At 42.7% G+C, this 18,988-nt stretch overlaps 1 protein-coding gene across 2 annotated transcripts in view; it reads left to right on the plus strand.

The window, feature by feature from the left end:
• PAPSS1 (3'-phosphoadenosine 5'-phosphosulfate synthase 1) overlaps positions 1 to 18,988 on the plus strand; it is a 101,976-nt gene that overhangs the window by 42,597 nt on the left and 40,391 nt on the right. For both annotated transcript variants that reach the window (XM_042935745.1, XM_042935746.1), the window contains exons 6-9: positions 3,227 to 3,340; positions 5,525 to 5,636; positions 7,943 to 8,148; positions 12,248 to 12,383. In XM_042935745.1, the coding sequence (XP_042791679.1) occupies positions 3,227 to 3,340; positions 5,525 to 5,636; positions 7,943 to 8,148; positions 12,248 to 12,383 (568 nt within the window). The remainder of the gene's footprint in view (positions 1 to 3,226; positions 3,341 to 5,524; positions 5,637 to 7,942; positions 8,149 to 12,247; positions 12,384 to 18,988) is intronic.

The raw sequence follows: 18,988 nt of genomic DNA on the forward strand, positions 1-18,988 counted from the left end.
GGCAGAGAGAGAGAGAGAGGGAGACACAATCTGAAGCAGGCTCCAGGCTCTGAGCTGTCAGCACAGAGCCTGACACAGGGCTCGAACCCATGAACTGGAACTGTGAGATCATGACCTGAGCCAAAGACAGACACTTAACCGACTGAGCCACCCAGGCGCCCTGGGAATAAATCTTTCTAGATTTTCAGAATCCATAGGGGCTACTTGAATAGTAGCACTAGGTCTTCTATGAGATCAGCTAGCTTTGATATACATATCTGATTGCTTTTTTCCTCTACTGAAGATATTAATATAAGTCCAAATATAAGTTGGAAGTTTCTTCCCACACTTACTCCTCAGGAAAATAGAGTATGTCTTCAAAAATCTGGTTCTTCTATTGATATTTATTTTATTATTTATTTATTTTTTTAAATTAAAGTAACTATTTTAATGTTTATTTTATTAGAGAGAGAGAAAGACAGAGCCTGAGCAAGGGAGGGGCAGAGAGGGAGAGAGACACAGAATCTGAAGCAGGCTCCAGGGTCCAAGCTGTCAGCACAGAGCTGGACACAGGGCTCCAACTTACATGACCTGAGCCGAAGTTGGATACTTAATTGACTGAGCCACCCAGGGGCCCTCACCATTGATACTTTGAATTACTTTTGTTGTTCTGCATTTTTTAATGGACTAATTTTTATTATTTTAACTTTTGTTTTAGAGAGCATTTGTGGGAGAGGGGCTGAGGGAGAGAGAGAATCTGAAGCAGGCTTTGTGCTCCACTTGGAGCCTGACAAGGGGCTTGATCCCACAACCCTGGGATCATGACCTGAGCTGAAATCAAGAGTTAGATGCTAAACCAAATGAGCTACCCAGGTGCCAACCCCTCCCCATCCCCATTGACTATTTTTAAGAGCAGTTTTAGGTTGATAGCAAAACTGAGTGGAAAGTACAGTGAGTTCCCATATACCCCCTGCTCTCTTCCCCCATAAGCCTATCCTTTCAATACCCTTCACCAGAGTAGTACATTTGTTACAGTTGATATACCTAGTGTAACATCGTCATCCAAAATTCATAGTTTACACTAGGGTTGTAAATTCTGTGGGTTTTGACAAATGTATAATGACACTATCTACTGTGGTAGTATCATTTCATTGCCCTAAAAATGCCCTCTTCTCTGGTTCTTCATCTGCTTACCCCCACCCCTTGGCCCATAACTCCTGGCAACACTGATGTTTTTAGTGTCTCCATAGTTTTGACTTTTCCAGAATGTCATATAGTTGGTATCTTACAGTATGGAGCCTTTTCAGATTGGCTCCTTTTACTTAGTAATATGTAGTATAAAGTTCTGTAGTGTCTTTTTCGTAGCTTGATAGTTTGTTTCTTCTACTGCACTCGTTGTCTGGATGTCCCAGTTTATCCATTTGTCTTCTGAGGGACATTATGATTATTTCCAAGTCCTGCAATTATGAGTAAAGCTGATGGAAACATCTGTGCAGGTTTTTGTGTGGACATAGGTTTTCAACTCATTTGGGTAGATACCAAGGAGCACAATTGAGTGTGTTTAGGTTTTTTTTTTTTAATGTTTGTTTATTTTTGAGAGGGGGCGGAGGGGCAGAGAGAGAGACACACAGAATCCAAAGCAGGCTCCAGGCTCTGAGCTGTCAGCACAGAGCCTGATGCAGGGCTCCAACTGACAAACCACAAGGTCATGACCTGAGCCAAAGTCGGACACTCAACTGATGGAGGCACCCAGGCGCTCCAAGTGTGTTTAGTTTCGTAAGAAACTGCCAACCTGTCTTCCAAAATGTCTATACCATTTGCATTGCTACCAGCAGTGCATGAGAATTCCTGTTACTCCACATCCTCACCTGCGTTTGGTTTTTGTCAGTATTTTGGATATTGGCCATTCTCATAGCTGTGTGGTGGTTTCTTGTTTGTTTTAATTTGCCTTTCCCTGCTGACGTGTTGTAAGGTATCATTTCATTTGTTTCTTGGTCATTTGTAGATCTTCTCTGGTAAGGTTTCTGTTCAGATCTCTGGCCCATTTTTTAAATATTGGGCTGTTTGTTTTTCTATTGTTGAATTAAAAAAAAACTTTTTTTTAAATGTTTATTTACTTTTGAGAGAGAGAGACAGAGCATGAGCAGGGGAGGAGCAGAGATAGACACAGAATCTGAAGCCAGGCTCTGGGCTGTCACCACAGAACCCCAATATGGGGCTCAAACTCAACGAACTGTGAGGTCATGACCTGAGCCGAAGTTGGACGCTCAACCCACTGAGCCACCCAGTCGCCCCTCTTATTGTTGAATGTTAAGTGTTCTTTGTGTATCTTAGATAAGAGTCCTTTTTCAGATATGCTTTTTGCAAATATTTTTTCTCAGTCTGTGGCTTATCTTCTCATTCTCTTGAGTATTACTCTATTTTGAATAACAAAGTATTGCTTGGACAAAATACATGTATGAAAAGTCCTTAATCATTGACAATTTTGTATGCTTATAATTGTTACCTAATAGATTTGGCTTAAAAGAAAGTTGAAGTAATTAAACACATTTAGTAATTACTCCTTGGGGTATGATAAGTGTTGCGAACAAGCCTTGTAAAGATCAGCTCAAGAGCTATGTTGTGGTAATCACAGATACATTTTTGTATATTCTGAGAGACAAGCATTGCCCCAGTGTTGTGTAAATGCATACTTGGAGTTCAGATAAAATTTCCAGACTGCATTTCATATGGGACCAAAAAGTGCTGTTCCCCAAACTGCCAGAGTGGGAGTAAAGCTGACATACTCTTGGGTTTCATGTGGCAGGACTGAGAAGGTGATCGCTAGTGATAAAGATGCATACAAAAGCTGGAATAAAATGGTTTGGTGACATGTTAAAGATAATAACGATTGTATTCAGAGTGACTGTATTTACTTCCAAGTTCTTTCTATTGTTACCTCTTAGTTGAGGTCACCTCTTCTTTGCAGTTGCTGGGTTTTACATATGTGGCACATTCTCGGAATTCATTCTTTTCACTAGGCAATGGGACTTGATACTCAGTGACTTCTTGTATGTGGGATATTCTCTGTTGAGAGAGCTGACATGAGGAAAATTGACTGGGGAGGGGGCACCGCAGTCAGAGCCCTCTTTTATGCTTTTTTTTATAAAGTCTCACTTTGAAATGTTAGTGTACTTCCTCAAGACACCCTTTGGAGAACTTTAAATTGTTGAGGCAAACATTTAATTGTACTTTTGTTGTTGTATAGGATATCGTACCTGTGGATGCCTCTTACGAAGTAAAAGAACTGTATGTGCCAGAAAACAAACTCCATCTGGCAAAAACAGATGCAGAAACATTGCCAGCATTGAAAATTAATAAAGTAAGTGCTTTGTTGGTCTTCGTACCTAGTGATTTAGCCTTAATGTATACTCACTATCTGTATACTTTGTTTTTTAGCTATGTTTGAGGACATGGGTACTGGTGGCTGGGGGTTAGTTGTAGTTTATGTCACAATTTCCAGGATTTGGAAATGTATTTAATGTATTTAATGTCATAAGATTTATCTATTTTGAAATAGCAAAGATCAAAGATTGTGTAAAAGTTTTAGGTTTATCAGAAGGAATGAGTTCTTAAAGCTTCAAAGTACTATATAGTAATTAAAATGAACAGTTTTTCCCTCCAAACATGTTTCATAATCCTCTGCCAAAACCTTGAATCTCTTATTTTGGTAAGAGTCATTATGTGCATGTTTTAGCTCTCATTAAGTGTTCTCCCCGCCAAAAAAAACCTACTGAGGTAAACTAGATACAACAACATTGGAAACTATAATTTATCATTTTCAAATATTAGAGAATTTTAAATTATATCCTTTAGATGTACTTTTAAAATTGAGAGATGAATAAGAAGCTGGACCAGAAGTTGAATTTCCCAGCCTTTCATTTAGTTACTAAAAATCCAGAACACCCAGGGAAGCACCAAATCTTTAAGCACCAACAAATTTCTGGGCTTAGAGAAGGCCTCTTTAAGTAATTATTCAAATCCCTGATTAGCAGTAGATTATTTGATGTGCTTTATGGGATTGGGTCTCTGACCAGAAGCCAGGACATTCTGAGGGAGCAGAGAGGGAGAGCCGGAGAACAGAGCCACGTAGGAAGGTGGCCGTCGCAAAGGAACAGATGTTGTCATTGACATACTTTGCATGGAGTGAACATACATATATACACACAGAATGAGGATGAATGATTGTGAATCCAGGTCAGCAGAGCTCTACAACACAGTAGCTCTTTTAATGTAGTGGCTTGTTCTTTGCACGGCAGTTATGAAAAGTAATTAACTAAAAAATCCATCTTAAGTCGGATAGTGTATTAACTTGGGGGGCCAGAGCAAATACTGTAGACTAGATGGATTAAACAGCAAAAATTGCCCCTCTTGTGGATCTGGAGATTGAAAAGTGTAAGATCAAGGTGCTGGCTGATTTGGTTCTTGGTGAGACTCTTTCTGGCTTGCTGATAGCTGTGAGCTCTGGTGTCCCTCTTCCTGTGAGGGTACCAGACCTGTTGGATTAGGGCCCCACCCTTATGACCTCATTTAACCTTGTCACCTCCTCATAGGCCACATCTCCAAATACAGTCACATTGGGGATTGGGGCTTCAACATATGAATTTGAGGGGGGACACAGACATTCAGTCCATAACACATACCATCTAGAATTGAATTCCAGTAGAGACAAATAGTGGCCACTGTCCAACGTTTAGAAATAATTGGTAAGAGGAAAACTTGAAAGTAAGTGAAACAATTTGGTCTGTGTATATAATTTTTCCTGTGACTTACAGGAGGGGAATACATTGGCCCACATACTTTGGGAATAAATGGTAAGCTACATTTTACTGCACCCAGTTGGCCAGGTGCTTTATCTTTTCTCATTTGAGAGCCACTGCTGCACACACGCACAGTTAAAAAATGAGCATATCCAGCTTCTGTTAATGGTATGTAGTCCATCAATTCCTTAACGTTCTGGTAGGATAGGTTAGAAATCTTAAAAGTCAAGACGTAACATAATCTTTATAAAATAAAGGGTGCCCTGTCATTGGTCAGGCACTTGTTCTGGTAAGTATTTTTATGTAAAGTTTGTTTTAGTTTAAGGCATTAGTTGTCACAGTATAACTTGCAGACTATCATTTAGCATTTTCTGGGAACCTATTAAAAATACAAATTCTTGGGCCCCACAGCAAAGCGATTGAAGTAGAATCTGTGGAGGTGGAACAATCTCTGTTTTAATAAAGGCCTTCCCAGGGTTTCTTCTAGCATATTAAAGTTTGAGAGCCACTAGTGTAGGAGATGCCATCCTTATTAGAAATGCTTTGAAGACTAATGTTATGCACATTTATTAGGAGAGATGCACATTTTCCTAGTGCCCTTAATCTTTATTAGATTTGTATAATCTATAATCATTCTTGAGGTGTTTCTTTCCATTGCTTTCCAAATTAAACTCTTAAAGGTTATTACTGCTTTTGTTCATAAGTATATGAAGTAGAGCATTTTCCTTTACTGTCTCATTTACTAGGTGGATATGCAGTGGGTACAGGTTCTGGCAGAAGGTTGGGCAACCCCCCTGAATGGCTTTATGAGAGAGAGGGAGTACTTGCAGTGCCTTCATTTTGATTGTCTTCTGGATGGTAAGAGCTTCTGCGTTCAATTGTACATTGAGTATGGAAGAGAAATTACACAGGGGCAGCAATTCATCACTGCCTCTAAAAAGTAGTGGTGATGTCTTTAATGGAGGTAGCATTTTAAGTGTTTTATTTATTTTTGAGAGCGAGCGCAAGTGGGGGAGGGGCAGAGAGAGAGGGAGACACAGAATCCAAAGCAGGCTCCAGGCTCTGAGCTGTCAGCACAGAGCCCATCCCGGGGCTCGAACCCACGAACCATGAGATCATGACCTGAGGTGAAGTCGGATGCTTAACCAACTGAGCCACCCAAGCGCCCTGGAAGATAGTATTTTAAGACCAAGTTATAGCGGTACTGAATGTTTGAAGTGAACTGTGAGATCTTTTTGTTTTGTTTTGTTTTCTGGATTGTGATTTATTGCAGAGGGAGATAATGCAGGTTTATATATGCAGGTTTCCCTGGGCATAAGGGCTGAAAATGGATTTAAGAAACAAATAGAATTTCCCTCTGCTGTATCCACCTGATCATCATGGAAGGCCTTTCTCTGAAAAAGTGCACATATATCCTGAATTTTGCTGTCCTGAAATCCATGCTTGCGTGTTTTTTTTTTTAATTTTTTTTCAATGTTTATTTATTTTTGATAGAGAGAGACAGAGTGTGAGTAGGGAAGGGGCAGAGAGAGAGAGGGAGACACAATTCAAAGCAGGCTCCAGGCTCTGAGCTGTCAGCACACAGCCCGACGTGGGGCTTGAACCCATGAACCGTTAGATCATGACCTGGGCTGAAGTCGGAAGCCCAACCGATGGAGCCACCCGGGTGCCCCTGCTTGCTTGAGTGTTCTAATAAGGAATCAGCAAGGCCAAGTTAAGGAGTCCTGAAATAGGGGCACCTGGCTGCCTCTCAGTTGGTGGAGCATGTAACTCTTAATCTTAGGGTTGTGAGTTTGAGCCCCAAGTTGGGTGTAGAGTTTCCTTAAAATAAAATCTTAAAAACAAAACAAAGAAGTCCTGAAATAGATGGTTAAAGTGATGGTTCTTCTTCTTTTAAAGCACTAAAAAAAAAAAAAAAAATTTGTCAAAGGCATTGATGTTTAATATATTTTACTGACAATTCAGCTACCCAGAACTTTGTATACTGTTGGTAAGATTAATTTGTTACATTAAATAAAATATTTTTAAATGTCACTAAGCCTATAAAATAGCCAGCACGTTTTTCTGTGTTACGACTTTTAACTAAGGAATGAAATTGATACCAGAAATTGTAACTCCTAGTCATTCTTCTCAAGAAACTTGTATCACAAAAATGTAAGTGTTAAATATTGCTTTTTGATTTTTCTTCTTTGGAACCAATGGCAGAATCTTTGTGGACTGCCTCCTTCGGAATGATTTAGCCTTGTGTTTGCTGCAAATCTACCTATTAATTTTCCCCTTTAAACTGTACCTAGTGGTGGTAACTTTAAAGCAGCCAAGCAGTTATCACTGATTTTTGTTGACCTCTTTTGTCCAAGGAAGGCAAGCCATGATTTCCAAGAAAGTATGCTTTTATCTGGTATGTAAATAAGATCCACATATGAATTTGAGAGTGCATTTTATTTTTCTAACCTGGGCATGATGAGTAGGAAAAAAAAAAAAAACAACTTTTAGAACTTGAAAGGTTGGAAACTGAGGATGTGCTTATTGTCTCACAGACAACATATTTGGATTGAAATAGACACACTTGCTTCCTTTGTTTCTTGGCCAGTAATCACTGATATTGGTCTAATTCTGATTAAAAACAAAGAAATCAAAAAACCTTTTGGGTGTTTTTGTCTTCCTCTCTCAAGGAAACCCAAGTATCCCCAGCAGACTCAAGTATACTTGCCACTCAAAGTATAGTTAATCAGAACGGATTTACATTTTCCTAGAAAGGCCCTGAAAACATTTTTTGTCTTATTCACGTATTGGAGGTGCTCAGTATATTTTGATGACACCAGGCTTAACCAGTTGACTCTTCCTTGTTAAACTGTTTCTTCTATGTCTGTGATTTTATACCACTTTTTTTCTTCCCAAAGACAGTTTCATGAATTGTTGTGGGAAGTGTGGGAAGTACATTGCTACATGGTGTTGACACTCTTAATGTTTTGCTGGTTTTGTTTTTTTTTTTTTAACCTGTTTGCGGTGGGGGGGTTGTTCTCTCTCCTGATTTTCTGTGCCAGGTACTGTCACTGACCCATAAATCTTGTATTATTTGAAGAGCATCCCCTGAAGTGGAAGGTGGATATATGGCCTGTTGAGTAATCCAAGCTGTGTGCTTCATGTTCTCTTGTGTCCTGCAGGGGGTGTCATTAACTTGTCAGTACCTATAGTTCTGCCGGCTACTCATGAAGACAGAGAGAGGCTGGATGGCTGCACCGCATTTGCTCTGATGTATGAGGGCTGCCGTGTGGCTATTCTTCGCAACCCAGAGTTTTTTGAGCACAGGAAGGAGGAGCGCTGTGCCAGACAATGGGGAACAACGTGCAAGAACCATCCCTACATCAAGGTCCTGAGCAAACCTTGCTGCCTTGTATCTTGATTTGCCAATAGTGTTTGTGCTGCAGTGTGGGCATCACCCGTATGTTTACTCTTCTGTTGGAATTGTTCATATATTGCAGAATGGGGGGGCGCCTGGATGGCTTAGTCAATTAAGCGTCTGATTCTTGATTTCGGCTCAGGTCACGATCTCACAGTTGTGAGATCAAATCCACGCTGGGTGTGGAGACTGCCTCAGATTCTCTCACCTTCTCCCTCTGCTCCTCCCCTGTTTGTGCATGCGGGTGCTCTCTCTCTCAAAAAAAATTATTTTGCAGAAAGGACACTGGATCTTAGATTAGTGTGATGAACCATGATCTTGTCATTTTGATGCAGATAAATAATTGTTCAGTAAATCTTTTTTGCATCAGGCACTGAGCTTGGTGCCAGTTCTGGGGATATATGGCTGATGTACACAGCAGGCACGTTCTTTATAGGCTTGGAGCTTACTGGCTGGTGGTGGAGCAGACATCATGTGCTTACAGGTCGGCTCTGAAGACAGGGTGCTATGGGAGCCCGTGGCAGGGTGATTTTATCTAGTCTGGACTTCCAGTCGAACGTTGTTTCCGATATGAAAATAGTGAAATCCACTTAGTCTTTCCAGAGGGCCTCGTGTATTTTATGTATTATGTGTGAAATGTTATTGAAGTAAAATTGCTGTCAGTTGTTTTAAAGTACACTATGAGCTTTAAAAGAAATTAAGTGAAATTTTAGTAGCTTTATCTAGAAAATTTTTTATGACGTCTGTTTAGATCCTGACAATGTCCTAAATCTCATCCCATGAAGGATAAGAAGTGATAAACTTTTTAAAATAGGGAGATATATTGTTTTAGAAAGTAAGGAATTTGAACTAGTGATGGTGTCAGATGTTTCTTCAAAGTTAAAATTCTGCCGTTATTAAAAAAATTTTTTTTAATGTTTATTTGAGGGAGAGAGAGAGAGAGAGAGAGAGAGAGACAGTGCATGAACAGGGTTGGGGTGGGGGCAGAGAGAGAGAAAGAGAGAGAGAGACTCCAGGCTCTAAGTGAGGGAGGGGCAGAGAGAGAGGGAGACACAGAATCCGAAGCAGGCTCCAGGCTCTGAGCTGTCAGCACAGAGCCCAACCCGGGGCTCAAACTGAGGAGCTGTGAGATCATGACCTGAGCCGAAGTCAGATGCTCAACCGACTGAGCCACTCAGGTACTCCATAATTCTACAGTTATTAATGGTTTACAAAACATGCTTATGTAAATTCTTCAAACCGCATAGCAAACCTATAGGATGGGTGGCATTTCTATCCTACACAGGGAGAAATTGAGACCTACAGGGGATAGATGTCTTGACCAAAATTATAGAGCTAATAAGTGGAATGAGGGTCTGATTTGAATTAAAGACTTTGCGGGGGGCCTGGGTGGCTCAGTCGGTTAAGTGTCCAACTTCAGGTCGTGATCTCTTGGTTCGTGAGTTCAAGCTCTGAATTAGGCTCTGTGCTGACAGCTCAGAGCCTGGAGCCTGCTTCAGATTCTGGGTCTCCCTCTCTTTTGCCCTTCCCCCACTCACGTTCTCTCTGTCTCTCTCTCTCTCTCTCCCTCCCCCCTCTCTCTCCCTCCCCCTCTCTCTCTCCCTCCCCCCCTCTCTCTCTCTGTCAAAAATAAAAGTAAACATTAAAAATTAAAAAAAAAAATGAATTAAGGACTTTGGGGCTTCAGAGCCATCTTCCATAATCTATAGCAGAGAGTAATTACTGATGTATATGCCACTTCTATTTAGAGTAATCTGCACAACTTGTTAGGATGCAACCTTGAGGAACCAGCAGGATTTCGATAAGGAACGGTGAGAAACACAATTCCAGTTTTAGGGATCAGGAGGAGCAAAGACTCCATGTGTTTGAGAAATGGCTGGTTATTAAGCGGGAGAGAGGACCTTGGGAAGAGAGAAGGCTTAGCATTCTACCCTGAGATGTTAAAATGTTCAGTCATCACATGGTTTACATATATTTATGCTTTATGCTTTTCAAACTGCTTTTCTATCGTTTGGTCCTTACAATGATCCTTGGAGGTAGACCAGTTTTCTTTAACTTGAGGGGTCTTCTTTTGGGTTTGGCTTGCCCAGACCTGCAGAGGCACCAGTTAGGAGTCAGGATTAGAGTCTGTCGTGGGTCTTTTGTGCTGCTCTGTCTTGCTAGGAGTGGAGGTCACAGGCAGCCTGGGAGCATGAGACAGTCACAAACAAAGTGGCACTTTAAGAAGCTTGGCCTGGTGGTCTTGTGCAGGGTATCCCCATCGCACCACCACTTGCACTGGTACTGTCCGAGCTCTCCAGGTCTCCAGCCTACACCATCCGCTGTGCTCTGGCTGGAATCCCGCTTCCTTATGCCCACTGCCTTTCTGTTCTTGGAGCAGCCGGAGTGAGCCTTCAAAAATATAAATCTGAGCATAGCACTCTATCCTCTGAAACTCTCCAGGGGCTGCTCGTTGTAAATAGAATAAAACCCAAGTCCCGACGAGGTCCGGCCCTGACCTTCTAACTCATGGCCTGTCTGTCTGTCTGTCTCTCCCTCCCCCTCCCTCCCCCTCCCTCCCCCTCCCTCCCCCTCCCTCCCCCTCCCTCCCCCTCCCTCCCCCTCCCTCCCCCTCCCTCCCCCTCCCTCCCCCTCCCTCCCCCTCCCTCCCCCTCCCTCCCCCTCCCTCCCCCTCCCTCCCCCTCCCTCCCCCTCCCTCTCCCTCCCCCTCCCTCCCCCTCCCTCCCTCTCCCTCCCTCTCCCTCCCTCTCCCTCCCTCTCCCTCCCTCTACTCCTATCCCTGCTCTGACTTTCCTGGCCCTGGGCTGCTTCTCAAGGACAGATGCTCCAGGCTTTTGTTTCTGCTCCAGCACTTTTTACTTGTTCTTCCTCTGCCCGAAATACTTTACCTCCGTGGCTGGTTCCTTTTAGTCATCTCGGGTTCAGTGCCGCCCTCCTCAGAGAGACCTTTACTGACCCCTTGCTCTTACATGTCATTCACTCTGCTCCCTGGGCAATGTGTTCCATTGCCCCAGTTATTTTCTCTGTGACACTCGTCACTAGCCACTACCTGTCTGGTTTCTGTTCAGTGTCCCACTAGAATGTAAGGTCTCTTAGATCTTTCTCCCATTTTCTGCTGCATTTCCCGGTGCCCAGCAAAGGCCCTGGCATGTACCAGTTACTTGGTAAATACTTATCGAATGAAGGGTTTGATGGATGGGGAGGGACTTTATAGACCCCGTAGGAAGGGACTGCAGTGGTCTGGGTATATTATTAGTACCTAAGCTGAAGCCAGGGAGGGAAGGGTGAGTTTCAGCTGTGCTGTGGAAGTGGACAGGTCCCAGAGGTCACATCCCTACTCTCAGATGCAGGGAAGGAACATGAGTGAAGTTGTGAGAAATTAGAGGTGATGTGGAGATCCGAGGGTATGAATTTGCGTCCAGCTCCATCAGCATTGCTTTAAATAGTCAAAAGTTTAGGATTGGAGAACACAGAGGAGGGGTGGGCTCACTCAGGGTTACAAAGGTTTCTTTACAACAGCGTACAACAACAATGAAGGCAATGTTTTGTTACGTAACAAGTCATAATTACTTTGATGTTGTTTGCCTTTCCTATGTAAATATCCTAGTTGTGTCACAAGACCTCTGAGAAATTATAAAATATATTCTAATTTTTGTTTGTTTTGTTTTTTAATTTTATTTGAGAGAGTGAGTGAGCATGAGCGCGGAAGAGGGAGGGAGGGGGAGAGAGAGAGAGAGAGAGAGAGAGAGAGCGCGCGTGAGAATGAGAGAATCCCAAGAAGGGTCCACGGAGCTCAGCATGGAGCCCGATGTGGGGCTTAGTCTCATAATGATGAGATCACGACCTGAGCTGAAATCAAGAGTCAGACGCTCAACTGACTGAGCCATCCAGGTGCCCCAAATACATTCTAATTTTAATGTGTCTCTAATCCCCGTTCAGTTGATAAGCCAAACATGTTTATCATTGGCCTTAAGATTAGTTTACAACTATATGTAGCTCATGTGAGGGAAATGTTCTTCCTTATTTTGATCTTGTTTTCTTTAAAAAAAATTTTTTTTCTTCCCATTAGATGGTTATGGAACAAGGAGATTGGCTGATTGGAGGAGATCTTCAAGTCTTGGACCGAATTCGCTGGAATGATGGTCTTGATCAGTATCGTTTCACTCCTACTGAGCTAAAGCAGAAGTTTAAAGATATGAATGCTGGTAAGACATGGATCTGATTATCTAACATGATACTTAGCCTGGAGTTTCTGCTTGATGGGAATGTTCTATTTTTTCCAACACTTACTGAAGTGTGGAAGAGAATGATGAGTAAATGTAGAATGGAATGTGTTGGGAGAGGTAGTTGATCTAATCCAGCCTATGTAGTTCTGTTAGATTGGTGTAATTTGGAAGATGCTTTTGCCAATTACAGATTGACCTTTTATTTGTCTTATAAAACTCATATGCTAAAGCTGAGTACAGCTGTGGAAGAGTGAATTGAGTAATTCACTCTTATCAATGTGCTTTATATATTGGAATATCTTACATATCTAACATATCACTGCATAAACAATATCATGTTTGCTGTTCATTCAACAAATGTTTATTGTGCACCTTCATACCAGGTGCCAAGTGCTGAGGATCCGTTAATAAATAAGACTGGAGCGTATGGTGTATAAGAGAGAGATGTAAAGGAGATAACAGGAAAAGTTGTTGAAGAGTAGGTTAATAATGGTTTCAGATTTCTGGATTAGGATGAAATGGACTAGTATGAGTAGACTCCATAGATGCTGCTCTTTATTATTATTATTTTTAATGTTTATTTTTGGGAGAGAAAGACCGAGTGCGAGTGGGAGGGGGCAGTGAGAGAGGGAGACACAGAATCCGAAGCAGGCTCCAGGCTCTGAGCTGTCAGCACAGGGCCTGATGTGGGGCTCGAACCTGTGAACCGCAAGATCATGACCTGAGCCAAAGTCGGACACTTAACTGACTGAGCCACCCAGGCGCGCCCCGTTGCTCTTTATGACCCTATCTTATCTGGGGCAGGGATTTTCTTATCTGACAGTTTGTGAATAGTAGATCTTTCACACAGAGGTAGGTAAATGATGTGTTTATACTGGTGCACCCACACTCACAAATTCAAGCTTCCATGTCAGGGACCAGCATTCACTGTAGAGTTTGGGAGGCATTTTTAAGATCTGAAGATTCCTGCAATCATGCTACCAATGAATTCTCACCCACTACCGAAGTGGTTAAGCCCTAAGCATTGCTGCTGCCTTTTAAAATATTTTCTGTGTAGAAATGGAGTGGAGACGGCTGAGAAAAGTCCGGTGAAAATGGTTGCTTTGTAAGGAACTAGCTGGTCACTGAGCCATATTTGTTAACCAGGAGCCTCCTTCTCAAGTGACTACAGAACCTGGGCAAGAGCACTCGTTTCATGAGTCGTATTTAGCTTCAGTGAGCTCCAGGTCCTGGTAGTCGTGCTGTTCCCTGCTTCACCACCCAGAAGTCATGTGGTTTTTGAGAAATTACTTTCCTCTCTAAGGCTCACTTCCCTCACTTGTAAAAATGAGGGCAGGTGATACCTAACACATAATATTTTATTTTAAAAAGTGAAATAAGTTGCTTACGGCACTGTAAAGGGTACATGGTAACAGGTTAATGTGTCATAATTTCTGAGTCTGAAGCTAGTCTTACCTATTTGTGTAAAGGTTAGAGAAAGAATATCTTTTTATTCTTTTTTTCTTAAATGTTTGTTTTTGAGAGAGATAGATAATGCGTGCATGCACGGGAGGGGGGCAGAGAGAGAGGGAGACAGAAGATCTGAAGTGGGCTCTGTACTGACCACAGAGAGCCCTATGCGGGGCTTGAACTCACGAACTGTGAGAATGACGACATGACCTGAGCCGAAGTCTGATGCTCAACTGACTGAGCCACCCAGGTGCCCCGAATATCTGTTTATTCTTAAACTCTACTGTACTTCACTGATATTTGAGATAAGAGTGCAAAATAAGTGGAGAACTGGAGGCCACACACTGTTCAGAGCTGTGCAGTTCCCACCCAGCCTGCCTCATTTGTTCACAGTTTCTGCTTGGCCCATGTAGGGTATCTGAGCTTAGGGCCCCTGCCCCCACCCCTCCTTAACTTCACTCATCTCTGAATTTGAAGCATGACTGAAACTATGTGTGCAGATGTTTTTCTGGATGCTACACTTGGTGCCTGCCTGTACGATAATATATTTTCTTTTTGCTAACATGCTTTGGGCCAGTCATAGGGGAATGTGTCGTGATTGCTGTAGGTCAGTGATGGCACCTCATTCTCTTTAGTCAGCAATTTAAGGGTCCTTGTGTAAGTCCGTTCTGGCATTGAAATGTAAGAGAGAGTCCTTTATATCCAGATTTCTTATTCAAAGACTGAATGCGTGAATTATTTAAGACACTTCGAATTGGATCTTATTTCATATGCAGCCATGATCATCTGATGGTTTAAGACATATAGGCCTTTGCTTTTTTTCCTGGTAAATAAGAACATGTTTAATGGAAAGCGTGCTGAGACCACACCATATTTACTTTAATTTTTTGCCAAAATTTGAATTCATAACTGTAATTCATGTTAGTAAATTAATTGTTGGCACTGATGAGGGGTCTTATCAAGGAATTATTCATAATTGGAGTCTTTAATATTACATCTGTTTTATGCTCTTCTTTTCGAGCCAAACATTTTAGGTCATTTAGAGAATTTGTTGCATAATGAGTGATTGCAACTTTGTTTAAAGTAGCTGAGAGCCAATTATCCTTACATCAGACAACAAAGATTGTGGAGTATTATTTTGTTTACTTTTCCATTTTAGATTAAGACAAGCAACAGACCAGGAGTTTCTTTCGTAATTCTTGTTCCCTCTTTTAGGAGGCCATTAACAAGTCCTCTGGTGATGTGCCTGTATCTCCTACATAGTTCAAGGAGAGAAAACGCGATCTTTATTTTTTCTTCTACTTGGGGTTTGTTTTCCTACCTCTCCCTCTTTCTCCTTCCTGCATCTTAGAAGAAGAATTTTGATTACCTGATGGTGGGGTGTTGTCTTGTGCTCATTATTATTATCATCACTTCTGCTTCTTTGAGACTGTTCTGTAGCTTGGAAGGATTGAGAAGTCTTTAATAACCACATCAGTGATTGCAAGGTGACACAGTCCCAGAGGGCAGGTTCTTTGAGTCACTGATGGTTGATCACTGTCTTGGAAAGGAAGAATGGATTTCACTTAACCTAAGTGAGAGCCAGTTAGTATTTATTACACACAGAATATTGTTCTCTTATTGGATTACCAATAAGAAAAATTTGACATAACTCCTTCCAGGCTAGTATAGTATCACAGTGTTGAAGAAGTCTGGGAAAGCTTTGTAGAGTTGTTGAACTACAAACTATATTTTAAATGAATGGATGGAGACGGCAGGTGGATATTTTACACAAAACTGGGAACAATACATGAGAAGGCTGAGGCAGAAGCGGATAGTGTGAAGGCACTAGACTTTCTGGACCATAAATGACAGCGAACTGGAGATACCGTAATTCGATGTTGGGTGCAGGGAGCCTCTGTCAGTCAGGTCAAGGCACACTCAGATGAGGCTGTCAACATAATTTAACAAAGTGAGTATTTGAAGAAGGGTGGTCAGGGTTAAGGGAACCCAGGAGGAATCTTGAGGCCTTCAGTGATTAGCAGCTTGGTGTAGTGTTACCCCTCCTGAGGCCGCTGGAAGGAGACTGTGTTTCTGAAGCTGGGTGAAAGGAACTGAGCTGTGAGGAGGGGCTGTCGCCAGAATCCCCTTACTCACCCCCCGGTTGTAGGGGGACGGAGGCCAGAATCACAGTGCTGAGGCAGAATGGTGCTGGGGCAGGAGCCCCCCACAAACTTTCTCTGTTCTCTGGTTGTCTGTTAATGTCTCCCACATCATGGAGGCAGGAGTACAGCCCCCATGGCCTGACACACAGATACACACACGGACACACAACAGACTAGGCAGGAAGGAGAATGGAGAACAAGTAGGACAGAGCCCAATTGGCAATACATTCAAATTTTTTTTTTTTTTTTTTTTTTTTTTTTTAACTATAATTTGAAAGCATTTCTAGGCTTGAGAATGGAAAACAATTTATTGCTGCCATACTTTGGGGTATAAGAGTATCACTTTGTGAAAAATGCTAACTAATATGTTCATGTTTACTCAAGTGCCCTGTCTTATTGATTCCTTTTCCCCCTTCTAAGCAGTTTAAGTGAAAGAAAGATCAGTAATTTATGATGGTCTAGAGGAAGGAAGAAAAACCAAACTCTTTCTTACTTGCAACTCTCTTCAAAAAAGCTCCCACAAAAACAAACATTAAACACACAGCCTTCCCTAATAACTCTAGAACTACTGTCCGTACTCTTGTTTAGCTGCTATATTGACTTAGGGAAAATCAGAAATGCCTATTATTAGAGCTTTGGGGTGAAGTGGCCGATAATAAAGCTCGAGTGGGACTGGGAGAGACTTATTAATTAGTGCTGCATGTAGGACAGTTTTACAGAGAAGAAGTTGAAAGGAGGGAAGCAGGAAGATGTTGTAATTCTGGGTTTAGTGGTTGGGATGCATACCAAGGCTCTGACTGTGGGCTGGGCAGTGAACACTGTTTGGAGATATCTGGGGGAAGGGTGACTGGGAGTCAGGAGCACTTCACGCTCCTCACCTCATCTGTTGCTCGGAACAGCCTTGCTGCCAGAACTGAAGTTGTCTGTGGGCACTGGGCTAAGAAGCCACAGAGCAGGGTCGGAGCCAGGTTCTTTGCGCCCAGTGGCATTTGCAACCCTGCGTCCTCCTACATGAATCCGGGGGTCAGTGCTCATGCTCTTCCCACCACCAGGAGGAGCTAATGGTTGTCATTTCCTTTCCCTGTCACAAGTCAGCACGTGCTAAGGAGAACCTTTTCCTGTGTTCCTCCCCTCCCACCTGCTGGAAGGAAAGGGATCAGACTGTACTTGTTTTCTAGTGTGTTGGCTCCTGGACTAGAGGGAAGGGGAGAGAACTTGCTTTACTGGGTTGTCCCTTTATGTAGACATCAAATAAGAAGGAATAGGTTTTGGGGGCCAGACCTGTGTTTGGCTTGAGTAATAGTGAAGGTGGAAGGATTGACAGGAGAGGGGACAGCAGTGAACATTATGTATTGAAATGCTTTCAGTAATAAGTCTCTATAACTGATGAATTGGATGGTCAGAATTAGAGATGCAGCTAACAGAAGCCATCTGTGTGCACACAGTAATTGAATCCAGGCGAAGGGGTGAGTTTCCCAAATGAGTATGCAAAGAAAGCACTTCATAGGACACAGCAATGAACCTATTGCTCTGAGAGGACTACAGGATGTCAGAAACAAGTGATCAGCCCGAAATGGCCACACAGAATAAAAAACATACACATCTGATTACAACTTTGTAAAAAAAAAAAAAAAAAAAAAAAAAAAAAAAAAAAAAAAAAAATGTATGTATAGAGAGAAAACTAGGGGATTGTGCAAAACAACCAAAAACAGCTACGTTAGGATAGTGCATTTGTAGGCAATTTTTCCCCCCAAATTTCCTTAGTGTTTCATGGTTTTTACTTAAAAGGGTCAAGGGGAAGATGAATTAGAAAAGGTTGGTGCCATGGTTGGCAGGCCCTGAGACTGTGAAGGCCGTGGGGATGGTGTTTTTTTTTGTCAGAAGCAGTGGAGAGGTTGGGACACTTTATTATTTATTTATTTATTAAAAAAATTTAATGTTTATTTTTGAGAGAGAGACAGACCATGAGCAAGGGAGGGGCAGAGACTCTCTCTCTCTCACTCTCTCTCTCTCTCTCTCACTCTCACTCTCTCTCTCTCACTCTCACTCTCTCTCTCACTCTCACTCTCTCTCTCTCTCTCTGAGGCAGGCTCCAGGCTCTGAGATGTCAGCACAGAGCCTGACACGGGGCTCAAACTCATGAATGTGAGAGCATGACCTGAGCCGAACCCACTGAGCCACCTAGGCACCCCAGATCAGGACCCTTTAAAACAAGAAAGTGTCTATTGGAGTTGGCAGGAGTTTCATATTCACTAAGTAACAACGGGAAAGAATTGGTTAAGTAAATGAATCCAGTCCCATTCTTTTCTTCCGTCGCTTGATCTTTCACACTGTCACCAGGTATATCTTCTGAAGACAAAGATATAGTCATGTCCTTTTGGAGTTGAAGGACCTATATTCCTTTTATCATACACTTCTCCTCTGATTAGTGAATGTTTGCTTCTCCTCCCCTGACTAGATTGTAAGCTCCTGGGGGTAGGACCAGTTTCACCATTGTTACCTCAGGAAGGCATCTCTAAAACAGAATTTCTGTCCTGTCCCCAAACTGGTTTCTTCCCTGCCTCTCGCTGCCCTGGCAGGTGCAGAGTCTGGATGGGGGAGGGGGACCAGTTCGTAGGCGCGTCTGGTGAAGGGGCAGTGAAGGCTGATGTGTGCAGCTGTAATGGAGCAAGTGGAGCTGAGATCTGGGGACAGCGTGATCACTGATTGACTGCACGTGGTGTAGGAGGGCGGGAACAGAGCCTGCAGGGAGGTCGGCAGGAGTGGAGACTCAGGTGCCTGTGGAGTGCTAGGAGGCAGCCGGGGAGACCATCTGGAGCTCAGGGGAGAGTTGTAGTCAGAGGATGGAGATTCAGGAGCCACTGACATGGAGCGCTCGGTGACCTCAAGCATGGGGGGTGCGGGATGGGGAGAGGTCTGAGGGAAGGGGTTCGCCTGTCTTCACTGTTGCCACAGTGTGACTCCATTCCCCAGCGCGTAGGTTGTGTCTGT

Source organism: Panthera leo, chromosome B1 (genome assembly GCF_018350215.1).
Source record: "Panthera leo isolate Ple1 chromosome B1, P.leo_Ple1_pat1.1, whole genome shotgun sequence".
Taxonomy (NCBI): domain Eukaryota; kingdom Metazoa; phylum Chordata; class Mammalia; order Carnivora; family Felidae; genus Panthera; species Panthera leo.